Source organism: Schistocerca americana, chromosome 2 (genome assembly GCF_021461395.2).
Source record: "Schistocerca americana isolate TAMUIC-IGC-003095 chromosome 2, iqSchAmer2.1, whole genome shotgun sequence".
In the NCBI taxonomy this organism is placed as follows: domain Eukaryota; kingdom Metazoa; phylum Arthropoda; class Insecta; order Orthoptera; family Acrididae; genus Schistocerca; species Schistocerca americana.
Genome location: NC_060120.1, coordinates 1,048,695,310 through 1,048,714,904, shown reverse-complemented (window position 1 = coordinate 1,048,714,904; position 19,595 = coordinate 1,048,695,310). Strand labels below are relative to the sequence as shown.

General features: G+C 35.8%; 1 protein-coding gene across 1 annotated transcript in view; it reads left to right on the top strand.

Moving 5' to 3' along the window:
- Nucleotides 1–19,595, top strand: part of LOC124594664 (leucine-rich repeat and calponin homology domain-containing protein) — a gene marked incomplete at its 5' end in the record, with an annotated part of 256,146 nt that overhangs the window by 206,129 nt on the left and 30,422 nt on the right. The window contains 3 exons of the mRNA XM_047133034.1: nucleotides 2,956–3,501; nucleotides 7,402–7,539; nucleotides 11,516–11,593. Of these exons, the coding sequence (XP_046988990.1) occupies nucleotides 2,956–3,501; nucleotides 7,402–7,539; nucleotides 11,516–11,593 (762 nt within the window). The remainder of the gene's footprint in view (nucleotides 1–2,955; nucleotides 3,502–7,401; nucleotides 7,540–11,515; nucleotides 11,594–19,595) is intronic.

Sequence of the window (19,595 nt, the reverse complement as noted above, 5' to 3'; positions counted from 1 at the left end):
GTATATTTGAAGATAAATGTCAACTATCACACAAAAGTCTACTTACAAAGTTCCAAGAACCAATACAAAGTGAACAATCCACAAAAATACTACAACTGCCTGTATATAACTCCCACAGAAACTACGATGTTAGAATAGTTACAACAAGCACATAAGCATTTCACCAATCGTTCTTCTCTCACTCCGTATGAATTGAAAAAGAAAGAGACCCTAATGCGAGATACTGCGGCAAATATTCTTAGGTGTGCACTTCACAGTGACTTGTGTAGAGTGGATAAAGATGTAAAAGTGCAAACTAGATGAGCTAATTCTGTGTTTAAGCCACAACGCTCATTTTCAGCAAGAGATAATCCAAATAACCACCAACTATTCAGATTTAGATTTCCCATTGTTTTCATTCTTTACTTGAGGTATTCCCTTGAGAAGTCACATTCTGTCTTCCACCCAATCCTTACCCATCTCATGCTTATGTTCTGTGTTGCTGCAGGAACATAATGTCGCAAACATGTAATTTGTGTTTTACTTTACATCTGCTCCTACATATATGCTCCACAAACTATACTGTCGTGTGTGGCGGAGGATACTTTTGTGTACAACTATCACTTCCCCCCTTTACTGTTTCAGTTGTGAATGGTTCACAGGAAAAACAGTTGTTGGTAAGCCTCCATGTGAGCTTGAATCTTTCTTATTTTATCTTCATGGTCTTTTGGTGGATATTTTTTTTCGTGGATACATGTAGGAGAAATCAAAATATTTGTTGACACTTTAGGAAATGTACACTCTCAAAAATTTAACAGTATACTACACTGTGATGCAGAATGCCTCTCGTGCATCGTGTGCCACTTTAGTTGGTTGATTATGTCCATGATGCTTTCGTGCTTACTAACTGTACCTGTAACAAAACAAGCTGCTTTTCTTGAGATTTTCTCAGTTTGCTCTACAATCCTGTCTGGTATAGATCCCTCACTGATGAGCAGTATTCAAGTATTTAAGGCTTTGCAAGCTACATCCTTTATTGGTGGACTAAATTTTCTGTGGACTCTTCCAGTGAATCTATCTGGCATCTGCCTTTATTGTGATTAGTTTTCTGTGGTTGTTCCACTTTAAATCACTCTGTACACATACTCCTAAATATTTTATGGAAGTAACTGCTTCCATTGATAGTTCTGCAATTGTGCAGTTATACAATAATTTGTCCTCCTGTCTATGTATATGCAGTGTATTACGTTTGTTTATGTTGAGAGTCAAGTGCCACTATTGCACCATATACTCGTCCTCAGAAGGTCTTCCTGCATTTTGCTACAGTTTTCTGCTTTGAGATTTCTATATATACAACAGCATCATCTGTGAAAAGCCTCATAGAACTTACAGCATTGTCTACTTTGTCATTTATGTGTATTATGAAAAGAAATGGCCCATAACACTCTCTTGTGGTATGGCCAAAGTTACTTGTATGTCTGGAGACTTCTCTCCATTGAGAATGACATGCTGTGTTCTGTTTGTTAGAAACTCTTCAATCAAATCACCCAGTTGTTTGCACATATTTTGATTATTATGTGGCAGTGTGGAACTGTATTGAACACCTTACTGAAGTCAAGGAACAAGGCATCTGTCTAGACACCTGTATCTACTGCTTTCAGGATCTCATGGGTGGAGACAGTGAGCTGGAATTCACATGATTGTTGTTTTCAGAACCCATGTTGATCCCTACAGAGATTTTTGTTCTCCAGAAATATCATAATGCGCAAGCATGAAACATGTTCTAAAATTCTACAACAGATTGGACCCAGAGTTTTGTGCATGATTTTGACAACTCTCCTCGAAAATGGGAGTAATCTGTTCTTTTTTCCAATCATCAGGAACATCTCACTCCTTCAGAGACCTATTATAGATCGCTGCTAGAAGAGGAGCAACTTCTTTTGCCTACGGTATGTAAAATCATACTGGTATCCTGTCAGGTTCAGCAGACTATCCCCTGTTGAGCGATTTAAGTTGCTTTTGATCTCACGGTACCTTATTTTAACACTACAGTGCAATCTTTCTCTGTGAAATAATTTTGAAAAAATGTTTTCATTATTTTGAACTCTTGTGTCATCCTCCATTCAATGCTATTATGGTCACAAAGTGTCTGGACAGACTACTTCTATCCTTTTACTGATTAAATGTAACACCAAAACTTCTTGGGATTTTCTGTCAAGTTAGTAGACAGTATTTCACTTCCAGAATCATTAAACCCTTCATGAATTGCAATCCTTAAGCTAATTTCAGCTGTGTTAATATTTCATTGATGTGAGGCTTTGATCATTTGTAAATATGTAGTGAAGCTCTCTTTGCTTTTGTAGCAGCTTTCTAATGTGACTGTTGAACCCAGTGGGCCTTTTTCATCCCTCACAACTTTGGTCAGCACTTCCACGTGTATTTTACAGTGCTCTTGAACTGTGTCTGTTGATACTCAGCATTGTTAGTGCTGGATCTCTAAGATAAGCTGAACTCTGTTTCTTGCCAATCTTACTAAACAGAAAATTTTCCAACCTTTCTTGGTATTCCTATTTTATTTTCAGATTCTTTCACATTCAAACCTATCTTCCAATGTGGTGCCTGTCAGTGCCTCTCTCCCAACTTCAGAACTCCACAGAAACTCTCCTGCATACTTAGCCACAGAGATTAGAACAGAAATCGAGGCATAATTTAAGATACATTTCAAAGCTTTTATATAGCAATAAATATATTTTTTCTTCCAGACTCCTTTGATGCTCTCCTGTACACCTAGAAGCATTACAATCCTAGGAGAAATGATATTTCAGAGAATGATGTCAAAAATGGCTTAGCTTATTCCATATAGATATTTTTACACAGCTGCATATGACTGCAGTTTGTCACTTAGTGGCTGGCTGTAGTTATGTTCCTATATGTAACATATTTTCATGTTTTTTCTTTCTTATTTTATCCATGCAGGAGGAAGATCATACAAAGAATGAAGGGAACTTGCCAAATAATAAAACAGAAAGCCTGAAGAACCAAGACAGCTCCGTTAATAAGCGGCCAGTTCAGAAGGTTCCACCATCCAGGAATGGAGCAACAGTGACATTTCAGGATAATCGTGTTGGGCAGGGAGGAACTGTGTTAAATGGTACCTGGAGTGATTATGGAGGAAAAAGTGTTGTGCAAGATACACAGGACACTTATTACATAAAACCAAACTCTCCCATCAAGACTTCAACCAGTATCACCCAAGTTCCTTCTTCAGCATCACCAGGCAGTCCTAGGTTGGTTACTACATCTTTAGGGTATGTTGGCAACATAGTTCCTGTTTCTACGAACCATCATAACAGATCAGCACCAACAGGAAATGGCAGTGGAAGCCCCAGGTCACCAAAAATAGGTACAAGTCGGACAGTCCCGTGGAACAGGGATGTGGCACCAGAGAAACTCAGTTTTACTATGAGGCGGGAATTTGACAAGGCTCGTGAAGAGGCAGAACTCATTGACCAGCTGAGGAGTGTAAGTATCTTGTAGATCAAACTCATTTTGGTTTCTTCATGAAATTGAAAACAGTTCTACAATTATTGCACAACAAAACATGGATTTGTTGTGACAGAAATGGTGTGGTAATTTCATTGTAATATTATTCAGGGGAGCTGCAATTGTAAAAAAAATTGTATTGTTGTAAATTAGTAATTTTAAATTAAGTATTTTTAGGAGAAACTGTGTTACTTCTGTGGGAACTTAAACTCTGTGATAAACGAGGAAAAAATAATAGTACGGGTTTTAATAGTGGCCAATGACAAAAAATGGTTATGTAGAAGTATATACAGTGTATTCCCCCTTTTCCGTGTTCTTTACAAGCATACCCAAAGGATTTTCATTATAAAAAAATGTCTGCTGAACATATTGCCGCCTGTTAGGAGGTGGCATCTTAAAAATTTGTGCAGAAGCAGTGCTGCTTTAGGTAGTGATAAAATGTTAAGTGGAACAGTTTTAATGACACAGAAAGACTTTTACTCATAAAGGATGACCAGTTTTGACCCAGTGTCATTCATCTTCAAACCGTACTCGATGATGTGTGAAGACAATGGCACGGAGCAAGAACTGTGGATACCATCAACTGATGTCGACTGCTGTTTGGTATGAAGATGGTCCACAATGGTCAAAACTGGTCACCACTCAGCTCTTCCAGTCAGCACTCCACCAGTTTGATGACATTCCTTAACATGTGACCATTGCTTCCTTGCTGTAGTTTGCCATAACTACAGCCTGCATAGTTATATGATCCAAGTAACCCATTCTACACTTCAAAAACAAATTAATTTTTTTGACAGCCATGTCAGTGTAGCTTTTGTCAACTGGGAAAGCTTTGACATCTTCAATTTTTTGGTCCTGTCCTCCTCAGTTGCGCGTAATACTACGGTATGTTGATGATTTTCACTTATGGACCATCTGACAGCAACTGAATAAAACACAATTTTAGTGCCATACGCGTTTCGCCTTTATTTTCTGCAAGGCATCATCAGTGGCAGGTTGCGTAGACAGTTTCTTACATATTACGCTCCTGTTGCATTTTTGGTCTTGTTCTTCTTCCTATGAGCGCCAATTTGCTGCTTTTTCCTGCATTCCACAGCACTATGCACTGAACGCTTTTTTTTTTAATGCATTGCATTGCATTAAAAAAAAGCGTTCAGTGCATAGTGCTGTGGAATGCAGGAAAAAGCAGCAAATTGGCGCTCATAGGAAGAAGAACAAGACCAAAAATGCAACAGGAGCGTAATATGTAAGAAACTGTCTACGCAACCTGCCACTGATGATGCCTTGCAGAAAATAAAGGCGAAACGCGTATGGCACTAAAATTGTGTTTTATTCAGTTGCTGTCAGACGGTCCATAAGTGAAAATCATCAACATACCGTGGGAAAGCTTTATTTGGATCCCACAATAGATACGCTAGAAATGCTGTATCACTTAAATGTGTGTCATTCCATGAATGAATTCATTGCTCTCTGCTTGGCATCAGATTGTGCGTGTTCCACAATATGTAATAAGAACCAATTGGTCTTGGATGAAATTTTCCTTTTTGGATCATTTCTGTATTTCATTGTTATTTTTATGTTCTCATTATGAAGTATTTGCGTAGTATGGTAATACACTGCGTTATTGATTATTTGGGTGTTCATGGATTTTTTTGGTCACTCAGTATTTACTAAAATTTAGAGAAAAGAAGCTCCGTTAGTAAAATTGGTGCTAGTATTGTTCTTAAGAAAGGAGGGGAGATAGCTGAAGTAGAAGAAAGAAAGGTAAATATATCAAAGCATTGTAAAGGCTGGTCTGAAGGAGTTCTTAAGTCACGAAAGGATGTAATAGTCACCTTTGAATGTAAAAATATTAGGACTTGTGCACTGAAGCACACCACAGTAGTTGCCAACATATAAAAATCAATGACAGTGATGTTGACTATAGATAAAACATTTTATCATAGATATTTTTGCGAAGTGTTATGTATCACTCTTTACACAACAGCCCTTATTTTGCACCTTGTTTCACCAAAGATTCAGAGAAAATATAAGAAAAGATAAATAACAGAATCTTGAGTGGAAACAGTAAATTGAAACTGTATTAGGAGATTTGAACATTTAATAAATTAAATAAAAATATAATTATGGTTGGAATAAGTAGTTTCAGATGGGTATCCTCTAAAAATGATGATTTTCATGTTACTTAACAGTTTGTCTTATTTTAAACATCATTTTAGAATAAGTTACATCATTTGACCTAATGATTGGGAAATTTATTCAGAATATTAGTAGGTTTTTATGTGTGTAATATTCTTTGCGCCCTCTCTTCCATCCTCCTCTGAGAGAGACCCAATAAGACTTTACTCCTTACATTCTATGTTTCTTAATGAAAAATGAGCATTAGTGCACTAGGGTTTAAAAATGGAAATCTATATTAAAACCAGGTTAATGTTAAACATATTGTGTTGCAAGATTTAATAGTTGTAATGCAATATACCAAGCTAATTTTTTTGATTCATCTCATGAATATTTACTGAGTAATGACTATTACAATAGTCTTTCTTTCCTTTGATTAGAATGTGCATAAAAGTTTGAAAATTTTGTTACCTATCATGTAAATCTATTTGCATAGTTGAAACAGTTCTCTACTTGAGAAATGAACACATTATTACACAACTACAAGTAAAACAACGGATATTTTGTCACACTGTAGAGATTATGTAACTGTGAGAAGTTTTCTAATTTTTGGCAGTGTTCGAGGATACAGTAGTAAAAAACAAAGATGCTGTAATTTACCAAACGAGAAAGCGCTGGTAGATAGACACAATAAGAAACAGACAAACACACACACACAAATTTCAAGTTTTCGCAACCCAAGGTTGCTTCATCAGGAAAGAGGGAAGGAGAGGGAAAGACAAAAGGATGTGGGTTTTAAGGGAGATGGTAAGGAGTCATTCCAATCCCGGGAGCAGAAAGACTTACCTTATGGGGAAAAAAGGACAGGTACGTACACACACACACACACACACACACACACACACACACACACACACACACACACACACACACCCACACCTATCCACACATACACGCATATACAGACACAGGCAGACATATGTAAATGCCAATATGGCATTTACATATGTCTGTATATTTGCGGATGGATATGTGTGTGTGTGTGTGTGTGTGTGTGTGTGTGTGTGTGTGTGTGTGTGTGTGTACGTACCTGTCCTTTTTTCCCCATAAGGTAAGTCTTTCTGCTCCCGGGATTGGAATGACTCCTTACCATCTCCCTTAAAACCCACATCCTTTCGTCTTTCCCTCTCCTTCCCTCTTTCCTGATGAAGCAACCTTGGGTTGCAAAAGCTTGAAATTTGTGTGTGTGTTTGTGTGTTTTTTATTGTGTCTGTCTACTAACGCTTTCTCGTTTGGTAAGTTACAGCATCTTTGTTTTTTTTATATATATATATTTTTCCCACGTGGAATGTTTCCCTCTATTATATTCATTGGATACAGTAGTAAGACATATATGTTATGTTAGATTCCTGCTAATGACAAGTTTGTTCGTATTCTACAGAGACAGTGCTTTGTAGACTACTATTTTTAGATAGCTACATGAAAAGCACACTTTTCTGTATTCTTGTTGATACTGATTTTAATTTTGTCATCATCTTATTTATAAAAAAAAATGTGATTATAAATTGAGACTGTCCTTGTATAACAAATATTTAGAGAAATTACAAGCAAATGTAAATTACAGACTGCCTTAAGTAAATAAAGTAGCTTTATTATGTCGTCATGCTTCCCAGTGACAGAAATGTGATAATTTGAGAAACTAATACTTCTACTTTGTAATGGGAATATCTGTGTAATAATTTCAATTTATGAATATTTCAGCATATCGAGACGAGACTTAAAATGTCACTTCCAGAAGACATGGCTTCTGCACTGTCAGATGGTGTGGTGCTGTGTCATTTAGCAAACCATGTCAGGCCCCGATCTGTTGCCAGTATTCATGTGCCTTCTCCTGCTGTGGTGAGTTTCTTGTATGATTCCTGTTTAAAATATTCAGTTGAAGTGTAAATGTAGGATCATTCAATAAACCTACATCTACATACTCTACTGTACAATGCATGACAGAGAGTACTCTGTACTATTGCCAGTTATTCTGTTTCCTGTTGCACTTTTAAATAAAGCAAGGGATGAGTAACAGCCTGTATGCCTATTTTGAGCCCTAATCTACACTTTTTGTCTTCTAATCATTACATGAAATGAATTTTCTAATTATTACATGAAATGAATTTTAGGAGCAGTAGAATCATTCTGCAGGTGTGACTGGATTGACTGATAACAAATCTAGCAGCATGCATCTGAATTGCTTCAGTGTCTGCCTTTGATCTGATGTAGCAGAGATGACAAACACTTGAGCAGTATTCAAAAATGAAATGCACAAGCATTCTTTATGTCCTCTCCTTTACAAGTGTGCTGCACATTCCCATAACTCTCACAGTAAACCATATTTGGCTGTCATCTGCTCCTACAGCTGCACTTAGGTACCCATTCCATATCAAGTTGTTTTGCAGTATTACACCTTGATGTTTAATCAATGTCATAGTGAATAAAGCAGCATGCAGTTAATACTGCATTAAAGCATTGCAGGGATGTTTAGCCTACCATCTGCATTAACTTACTTTTAAATTAAATAAATGAGACTCAATTAGATGGTGGAAGTAAAAAAAAAAAAAAAAAAAAAAAATCACATTTCAAATACATTTGTAGTATCTGGGAAAATATTTCTTACTGAAGCCAGAGGTGGCTTGCAACGACACATTAACAATTTTGTTTGGGGACATATGTTTACTTGAATGTTTTATTTCTATTATCATACATTTTCACTCACGTCAGTTTTTATTATTAACTTGTTAAGTGGGTAGTTTGCATGTGTTCGCCTCTTCCTCAGTGGGTAATATGCGCCAGTGCCTCCTGGCATGATGGTGCTGTATACTTTTCTCACACATCAAAGTTTTCCTTCCTGTTTTCATTTTTGAATTTAAACTGATACTGGGTGGGAATGAATAAAATATATTGCAGAAGTTAATGAAAATTTGTTTTTTGATATTACAAGTTGTTTCAGTGTGAAACATTTTAAAGCAAGGTGCTGCACATCAGAAAACTTCTCATTGTGAAGCCCTTTTTTCATGCACGCTACACACCTCCTTGTTGATCTTTTCTCCGTAATAGGTAGCAGAAGGTCTGGAAAATGCCTGACTGTAAAGCTTGTTGCTTTTGGTGTTCTAGATGGGTGTCCTACTGTTGTCCCTTATTGTGATGGAGATATGGCCAACTAATCATTCTACTTTGTTCACCACTACACTTCTTGTATAGAACATATGCATTTGAAGCATGCAATGTCCAACAAAAAGTGGGAAAGCTTCTGATAATATTTTTTCAACTTGCTCCTGGCCATCTGGTAGCTGTGCAACTGAGAATCATACCTATCCGTACCTCCAGTATTTTTCTTGTAATCAACTTCGTTCTTCGAGTTTACACTTAAAAATGTATCATCACGGAAGATGCTGACCACAACAACATGTCTTTTTGTCCTTTCATTTCATTACCATCTGCTTGTACGTTATGTACTTTCCTTTCTTCAGTTTTTCCTTTCTTATAAAGTCGAGGAACCCCTTTCTGCCTTGCCACTTTGTTCCACCAATGTCGGTGTCATTGCTGGTCAGTTTGTCCACCAAATCTGGACTGGTGTACCAGTTGATAAGATAAATGCAGTGACCTTTCCCAAATAGATCATGTGCAAGCTCCAAAACAATCTGAGAGGCTATTGTTTCTCCTGGTTAGTGGCTATCATAATTGGTGTCCTTTCCAGTTTAAACAATAAGTCCTATACGTACATGGAGCCGCTTTCACAAAGTTCATAAAATATGATGCCTAATTGGCTGTGCTCTGGTGGAATAAATTGCCTCCATCCAAGCTGTCCTTTTCAGAGCAACAATGATTTGTCAGTGATGATATTTCTTTTTGCATGTATGCTGATCTGAATTTATGCCGCAGGTGCTCCATAATTGGCTGAATTTTGAAAAGTTTTCTGCTGATTGTGCATAGGGGATTATATGAGGTATTGTCAGCGAAATGGAGGAATTTCACTAAAAGATGAAACTGTTCTCACTCATCAGTTTCCTGAAGAAAAGTATGTCAGTTGATTCTCCCTTAGAAAAGTACGTCTTGTGTTCTGGTTTTGTGAAGAATTTCTTGAATTAAGGGCATTTCAGTAATAGTTTTTACCTCATCCCTAGTAGTATCCTGCCAGCTGCAGACTCTGGAGTGTGCTGCTGAATTGTGATGAGAAGCTATAAACTGTTGTGCATATAAATTCGTCTGTTCAGCTATTATTTTGCACAAATCATCAAACAAAACACACAAAAACTCATCATATCATATTGTTTGAGAGACATAACTGTATCACTACTACCACTGAACAAATATTGATCAACGAACTACACTAGCATGCAAAAATGCCTTAAGTACTACCTGCTACAGTAGATGTTTCTGAATTGAAGTCACTTTCACTAGCCTCAGCATCTGTGTCTTGAAAACTTTCAGAATTATCACTGAAATTATGGTCACTTTCTAAAAGCAGTTGCTGTGTCTCTGAATCTGATAAATATGTCTTTTTGCCATTGCAAAAGATCACTCACTAATGTGGTGGTAAGCACAGGTCAAAAAGGTGCACTTTTGTGGCTGGTTCACTGGACGCATACTGTCGATGCGTACTGAGTGGAAAATGTTGTAACCAGCCCAAAACATGCTGTATTGCCTGAAGAGAGTCACTGTATAATGGACAGAGCTCAACTAATATCATGGTTTTCAGTGGCAGGCTGATAACTCATCATTCCCATTAGCTAATAGCCACAGAATGCAGCAGACGGATATATCTGTCCGACCCACTGTAAATCAACAGAATACGGATGGATATACCTGTGATGCCCACTTAAAAGGTTAATGACGATACACCCTATATGTTAGGAAGTGTCTACTCTGAAAGAGGGCACTGATTCCTCACATCAACATCAGCTGTATATGCTGGAAAAAAACTTGTGTGATATGGACATTACATTACTTCTTCATATAATTTGATGTACAGCCACTGGGCTCAGCTACTATTAACATGTATGAATTATCTTCTACTTTATTATTTGGATATCTCGGCATTTTAGTTTCTATCTGTCTGCTGGCCACATGTTACATTTTTGTGTCACAGTACAAAAATCCCTATTGAGGGAAACAAAATACAAACATATCTAAAGGATTTTCAATTATAAACTTTAAATAATAAATACTTTCATATAGGCTGCACAATAAATGTTTCACCTTACTTGCATTGCCCCACAGGGTTAGGCCTTAGGACAATGTTGAATGAAAATGGGTAAAGTATGCTGACATTCACATCTGCAGGGCAACACAGTGAAAGAGATTTCCAAGTGCAAAGGAGGCATAAGTGAGGTTTTTGATAATCTTATCCATGTGGTGATGCCACCTCAGTTTGTTACCCCATCTGAGTGCCTGATCTATTCTCATATGATATTGTATTCCATCCTGTAATTTCCGTCAGTGAATAATGATAGTCAAGCAGCAGACGTAACTTATTAAGGACAAAGTCATTTATCTCAAAAGCTCATCAAGAGTTCAGTGATTGATTTCCATGTGTTATAGAAATTATTTGAAGGCTCCCTTTAATAAACACATTTGTATTTCTTGTTTTAGGAGCATAGATTTATCAGACTATTTAAAGCTTCTGCAGTTAGACTTTATTTAAGATATTGATGAAATGACCATCATGTAAATTGTTACTCAAGTGATGTAAATTGTCACTCAAGTGAGTGAAATATTGTAATTTTCTGTTTCATAATGAAAGTGGCTACTGGCTAGTTATTTGTTTGAACTTACATTTGAATTATCGTGGCTTTATTTAATCTGATTTTATCAAATATTTTTTCAGCCGAAGCTGACAATGGCAAGATGTAGGAGAAATGTGGATAATTTCTTGGAAGCTTGTCGCCGAATTGGTGTTGATGAGGTAATTACTTTCAATGACTGCATTTCAAAGCTGTTCGTTTGTATGTATATCATGTGCATGTGTGTATGTATGTGTGTATGTATGTATAAAGTTGTGTGCTTGTTTTATCACGTCACTCTAATTCTCTCCCTAAATCACTAAACACACACACACACACACACACACACACACACACACACACACACACACACACCACTAGACATTCATCCGTCATTCAATGGACATGCCACTAGCAGAAAAAATCATTTAAATTTGTTTTACTGCAATTTATCTTGTTTTCCACCAGGTCAAATTACCATAGTGACTGTCTCGATAACTTAACTGGTTTCTCTTGTGGCAGTTACATTGTGATTATAAGCAAACTGTAGCATTATATAAAAGGCAGCCTGATCTACTGAAACAGTGTTTTGTTGACTAGATTCAGCACAAGAGAATTGTTGGTTATAATCACATTAAATTAATGCAAAGTAATAGAGAAGATGAAGCTGTAGATTGAGAAAAAGTAGGTGTGACAGACATATGAATGGAAAATCATCCTGTGCCCAGTGAGAAACAGTATCCCAGGTTACACAAAAGTAATACATAAAAATTGTCAATGCCTGATTAAATGACATAAATCCATCTGATGGATCTTAATCCTCCAAAATGCGTGGTGGGAAGAATAAAATAAATTTGGCTGGTTACAGTAATTCACCATATATTTTTAGTTACATTTATACTAATAGTCATGGAAAATTTTCATGTAAAATGTTCGCATTTCAAGGACTAGATTACTAAAATGCTGTATGTACCATAAAGTGCTTATTGTTTCACAAGTAGAATCATTTGTATCACTTGTTTACGAAAATAGCTTTTTGGATTCCATTTTGGAAGCTGCCTCTTATCATGTTCTTATTTTAAACTAACTTCACACTCAACTGAAACGAAATGCTTCTACTTCTCACTTCTATCTCAATGATATCTTTTATGCTTCCTGTCTTTCATAGTTTATTTTATTCAGTCCTTGGAGCCTTGTTTCATTTTTAATTTTTGCTTCTTTTCTAATTTCGTGATATTGTTTGCCAGTGATTTCCTACTTCTGTTAATAATTACAACCTATTCATTGCTCACTTGCTATCACCTTTGTCATTCTGCATTCTTTATAATTTTGACCACATTTTTTCAAAACATTTACAGTCAACATTGCTATTACCACTCTTCTTACACTACAGCTGCTTCCAAAGGCCAAGTAGGTCAGTGAATAACATGGTGAGAATCATATTTGTATGGATGCTGGTGCAAAGAGGACCTTATTGTTTAAGAGAAACTTGCCATATTTGCATAAATCCCTCTTATTTAACTGTAATGGTTTTGAGGGAATTTTTAAGTATCAGTATGGAATTGCCTACTAGTCTATCAGTACTGTTTCAGTCAAGTAAACTTCCTATCTGCGAGTTATCTTGATCCTTCAGGAAACAATCCTTGATGCTTGTCTCTGTGTAGCAGCTTCTTGCCTTCTCATATTTTAGCTGCCAGACCATCACTGACACATCACCCTCTTAAGAATTGATTGATTAACTTGTTACAGAAATGTGTGTTTCTCAGTTTTGTTCTAGTAGTTGTCATCTCTTTGTGCATATAACTTTGGTTAGTATTTATAACCCATTCTTCAGCACCATTTCAAATAATATTGAACAAAAAAATAGTGGTTAATATGTCAGTACATGTCTCGTAATGGAGAAGGTAACAATCAGCATTAACAGGAGCAGAAAAAAATAATTGTCAGCTTACATGCTTAAAATCAAACTTTCCAGACTATCTGAAATGATTTACTTTGATATGTGGTCAGTTCTATTACTGTCTTTTCTAAATGATTCATTTATTCATTAAATAAAATGTAATTTACCCTGTGTGTTATGTAAATAACATGTATCAACACTGCAACTGCTTTTCGGGACACTGCTTCAAATCTCTGAGAGCTATAGATAGACCTCACCCTCTCTGATATACATATACATTTACCATTTACTGTAATGATGCGAGCACTGCAACCTTTTTGCTTAATTTTTATTTGAACAACTGCATTCATTATTATTTTGATGATTCAGGCTAGTGTTGCTAAGGCTTTTGGGCGCTGTCTTGAATGGTACATTGAAAACATTTGAATATATCATCTGAGCATGTTCTTGGTTGAAGTATTCAGACGTTTCAGTGATGGTGTTTGTTGTCCATTTGTGGAAGTCCACAGGTGGGAACTTCTGGTGCATAGGTGCTAATCAACACCTCTGATGTTCAGATGTGTGTGAAATCTTATAGGACTTAACTGCTAAGGTCATCAGTCCCTAAGCTTACACACTACTTAACCTAAATTATCCTAAGTACGAACACACACACCCATGCCCGAGGGAGGACTCGAATCTCCGCCGGGACCAGCCACACAGTCCATGACTGCAGCGCCTTAGACCGCTCGGCAACATCTCTGGCAATTGCACCAGCATGCAGTGGATTCTGTTGAGTGGCTGGTTTTGGCATTCCAACAGACTGCCCATTTCCATGCCCTTTCAACAGAACATGGTATATTCAGGTGCTAGTATAATACACCATTGCTTAACAATAGCACACACAATTTTCCATGTAATTTAGTACTCTCATAGGGGGGTTACACAAATGGTAAATATTGTTGCCCAGAGCTGATAAAAATATTTTGATGCTTTAGCAATGCTATCTAATGCAGCACTCAACAGCTTCAGTGACATTTGTTAATCAGGGAAAGCTTCATGCAGCTTATCTATGTTATATTTAAGACATAAAATTTATCACGGCTTTGCTGGAGTGAATGCTTGAAGGTGGTATGCTTTGATGAAATACCTGGCCACTGAAATATCGTATCAGTCCAGTGTATCAGATGAATAGCAGAAATTATACTCATCTTCTACACCATTAAAATGACTTTGTTGCTAAACAGTTTGTTTCTACATCATGGACACAATAGCTTTTTCATTATTCAAAATATAATTTCTTTGCTATAACACTGCATTTTCTTTTTGCTAAATAATATCTCTGTTGTGTTGTATCTTGTTTGCAGCTTGCCCATTTGCAGATATTACTATCATTAAGGGAAGGAATATAGAGCACAAAGTCCCAATAAGAAGCAATAACAGTTTACATAATTTTCCTTTACTAATTCAGTTTTGTTTTTTATTTGATGCTTCCCACTTGTTGATGTTCTGGAATGGGCACTATCCAGAATAATTATACACACTGTGTTCATTAACAAAACATTGCATAATTAAAAGTATGTGGAAAATATTGTTCAGTTTAATGACAACTGAGGCTTGTGGAATTTAATAATCTCATGGTATCACAGTTAAACTTTTATATTTCATTCTCCTTTTATCTATTAACTAAATTATATAAAAAAGCTGAAGCTGCTATCCAAATTTTGGGCTATAACTTACTTTAATTTCTCTTGTAACCAAGAAAAAATTCTCTCTAAATTACGAAATTTGCCCTTATGTCATTGTGCTAGATTTTACATACAACTGTGTAGCTACAGGTGGAATGGAGAAGACAATTCAGTTTTTTAGCTGTCATCCTTTGTTATTTCTTTACTCCTCTTTTGTACTGGAAAGTAGGAGGAATTAACTTTTGTATTGTTGACAAGAACACGTTACAGCTGGATACTAGTATATTTCTCTCACTGAAGCACTGCACGATTTGGTTTATTTTGACATTTCTCAGCTTGGCCAGCTACACCATTTCCAAATATCATAGTTGTTTTATAATTGGGTTCTCATAACATGCATACATCACTCACGCAGGGAAAGAAAATAAAAAATAAACTTTACTTTTTACTTGAGGCTGACACACATTCTCCCATGCACACACCACACCTGCAGAAAATATGACATAAATACTAGCTGTCAGAAAATATGACTTAAATATTGGTTGTCAGAAGCTAAATATTGAAGATGGTTGGGATGATAAGGGAAAAAAATTAACGCAAGACCTCGGGTTAGTAATAATAAGTTAGAAAAGATTGAGTGAGATGTCTTGCTTTTCTCTCTTAATCTGGAGTATAGAGGAAGCTTTTTAATTTTTTTCTTTGTGCTACATCTCCCTCTTACCTGCATAATGAATATCTCATTCCAAAAGTTGCTGGGGTCATATACTTTATGTTTGGTGCCACTTCGTTAGTTTTTCCCTGTCTTTATTTGACTGTAGTTTTATTTTGAACACTATTGGCATTAAAAACAAACTACAAGAAAATCAGATTTCTTAATGTCTTTTTATCTTTTTATGTTGGTCTTCCTTGACAAGCCACAATTGGTGCTGTGGCAAAAAAAATAAAAAAAATAAAAAAAAATTGTGAACTGTCATTGCTGGTTGGGATTAGTGTTGTATATTTTTAAAATAGAAAAGATACTGTTCTTTTACAGGGGCAAAATTGCTGTAGGTATTATAAGAAACATGTTGTTATAAGTAATTATTTTTGCTCTCTCAAATAACCACTGAGTAGGGAAGGGCGTGGTTTAATCTTTTGCCCTGCACAATGTTGCAGGAGGACGTGTGCTCTGTTGAGGACATTGTTGGGCGTTTCAGAGTTGACGCAGTGTTGCACACAATAGAGAGCCTAATTGCCCGTGGAAGTCCACATACCGTGAGCATGAATGTTCAGCGTGACTCTCTCTTATCAGTGTTCTGCCTGTGTTTCTTTCTTGGGACTCTGGTGCTTCTGTATTTCTTCCCACCACCTGAATAATGAAGTTGCTGTCAACAACTGAAATAATTTGTTTGAAAAGACTTTAACTGCAAATTGTTTCTCTGTGGAATATGGCAGTTATTATCTGTACAAATTTTTGTATATTTGTAAAAATTATTTATTTTCGAATAATTCTAGATATTTATTTATGTACAAATAATGTACAAAATATTTTCATTGCTATGTCTGCAGAACTGCTTATCTGCATCAAGGCATATGTGAAATTTTTTGAAAAGTAAGACATATTTAGGCCAGGCTTCCATGATGATGTGGGAAGACCACAGGAAATATTTTTGATTAGAGGTGTTAAATTTTTGGAGTTAATGCAGATGCATTTTCGCATATAGTGAACGTTATTTCATTAAATTTGTTGCATTTTCAACAATTAGCTGTTTGTTTCAAAGTAAAATATTTGTTACAATGTTATGGCTTGATGCAGTAACTTGTGGTTAAATAAATGCTTATAATTGTAAGCTTAAAGTTTAAAATGTGATGCACTACTTTGCTTGCTTTCAGTGTAATAATTCCTAATTAGTAAGTAAGTACCATGAAGAGCTCCTATAGAGTGAGTAGACAGCTATGCAACATTTCCTTTGTTTCAGTTCATGCTGTGTGGTAATGTTAATGTAACATTCACATGGCGTTGTTAAGATTTCTATTATTGATCTATGTGTACTGATGCTGACATTCCTTTATGCTTAATGGACTGCAAAAATTAAGACATATTATGGGAACAAGAAAGTATTAATTAGAATATCAAACAGTTTCATGTACTTACTATTTTACTGACATTTGTATTATATATTTTAATCTTTTTTCATTTCAGTGTGATTGTTGTAACTCTGTTTGTTAAATTATGTAATGTGAACTGTGAATATTCTGGTTTTGTTATGATAGATTTATTGACTCAAAAGGCGTCTCTGTGTTACTTATCACCATTGTCAGTTTGTTCAGTGAAAGTCATGCTGCTTCAGACAAAGATAAAAATTGATCAAGAAAATGTTCTGTTACTTGGGGGTGGAGAGGAGGCTTAATGACTTCTCTGAGAGAATTTTTATCAGATGACTTGCATATCATTGAACCTCTCTTAAGTTCTGTTGCTTATAATATGATAGTTTTTTTTTATTTTGTGAATTTTTTAAAATCAATGCTTGATAGACTTCGTGCCAAATGACTGAAAATGGTAATTGGTGTAACCTTAATGAGGCATTTTTGAGGATATTTTGTAATTAAATTGGTTTCAGTGTTGGTAGTGGTACTGAGGGGGAGGAAAGATGATGAAACATAATATACGATGACTGACACTAGAATTTGATTTGTAGCACATCATACTCATTGACAGTCATTTAGAGTGAAACCACTCACTGTTCCTCCTGTCACACTGACAACCACAGCATGCAGTCTTCCCCTCTCAGACAAGGGCAGAAATTGACATAGTAAGATAACAAACAAGTAAAACTCATATTATAAAAGGAAACTGCCGCAGACAGGTGAGAAAAAGATTAAAAATACTTTGAGAAATGACATGTGTGGCTAAAAAAGTGTTTATGGGACCAATCTTGGCACCAAGGAAAACAATCATTGAGCCATCAGAATAGTTTTTATTTGAATGGATGGTGAGAGACATACTTCCTCAATGATCTGTAATCATTTGTTGATAGATTTTTAAGCGATTATCTGTAATTTTTAAGGATGTTACACACGAGTCTAGTCATTGCATTTACTTAAACATCTTCATTAATTTAAACTTTTTCATGTATAGAAGAAATTACATGTATCTGTTGTCACTACTTCTCTAGTCAGCTTCAGTCTATAATATGCTGGTTGTGTGTACTGCTAAAGGTAACTTTTTTTGCCTGATACCAAATGTAATTAATGAATGGTGTAGTACAATTTAATAGCTTTATCAAAATAAAAATTGTAAGATAATCAGCTTGTTAAGTGAAAAATAATAATATTGGGGACATTTCTATACCTACAGATGGTAGTTGTAATTTTAGTGCATATGGATTATTTTACAGAAATTTTTTTGAAGAAGTTAGGTGGCAAAATAATTTTGTAATTTATATGATTCTTTTTTTTCTTACTGATAAACAAGTGACTCTGATGGAAAGTTCTGCCTGTGCTAGTGCTTATAAATTTGTTCCTTGTGACAATAGTTCCTTTTTGGTTAACTTACTACAGAGTTCAGAAATACTGTACTAGCCAAAAGTCTTTAGTATCAGTATAATGCTTAATGTTCATACACATATATTATATACTAGGAAAAAAACATTTCTTATGAAAAGGATAGTTTGATACTCACCATATAGAGGAGACATTGAATTGCATATGGGTACAACAAAAAAACTGCTGTACCCAACTAGCTTTTGTCATCATCATCTCTGGCCACTGTGGCTAGAGACAGTGGTCAAGTGTGTACGAGTTGTACTCGTGTGAATGTGTGTGCGTTTTCTACTTCAGAATAAGACATTTTGGCTAAAAGCCAAAGGATACAGCAGCCTTTTTCTTGCACCCATCTGCAACTCATCGTCTCCTCAATATTGTGAGTAGCGCTACGTCCTTTTCGTTATATTATTGTTATTCCACCTAGGATTTTGTGTTAGAATAAAACAGTTCTCAGTTCTACTGTTGTGAAGCTGCTCTGATACATGTGAATAGAATAATAATATGGTGTAATAAGTTGTTTGAACACAATGCCTTATACATTGAAAATTATGATACAGGTGACTTCTGGTGTAAACTTCACTGTTAATATTTTGTAAGTCTCAGATCTGCTCAGTTGAGTCACTCAGCATGTTACTTTTTATAGTAAGTTCGAACAGAAAGTGTGAACTGCTGTCACTCTACTTTTCTTCAGTTAGCATCACACGTTCATATACTTCACTTTTTTTGTTTATCAAACTCTGATATAGCTAACATCGGGTACTTTGAAGGTTGTATCAGTGCTATTATGGACACTATAAAAATATGTGGAAGTCTTAGGCTGTATGATAATTGCTTTTTTTTTAGTTACATGTTTCGATTTAGACATTTTATGATTAATCAAGTTATGGATGAACAAATCATACACAGGTATGGAGTCATTTATCTTATCCGTAAGACAACTGCTACAGAGCAAGTATAGTTGTATTATCTTGTGGGTAAGATAGATAACTCCATACCTGTGTATGACATGCTAACCAAAATCTTGATTATCTGGTGCTGGTGGTGGTGGTGGTGGTGGTGGTGGTGAATAAGTCAAAACGTTTAACTAAAGAA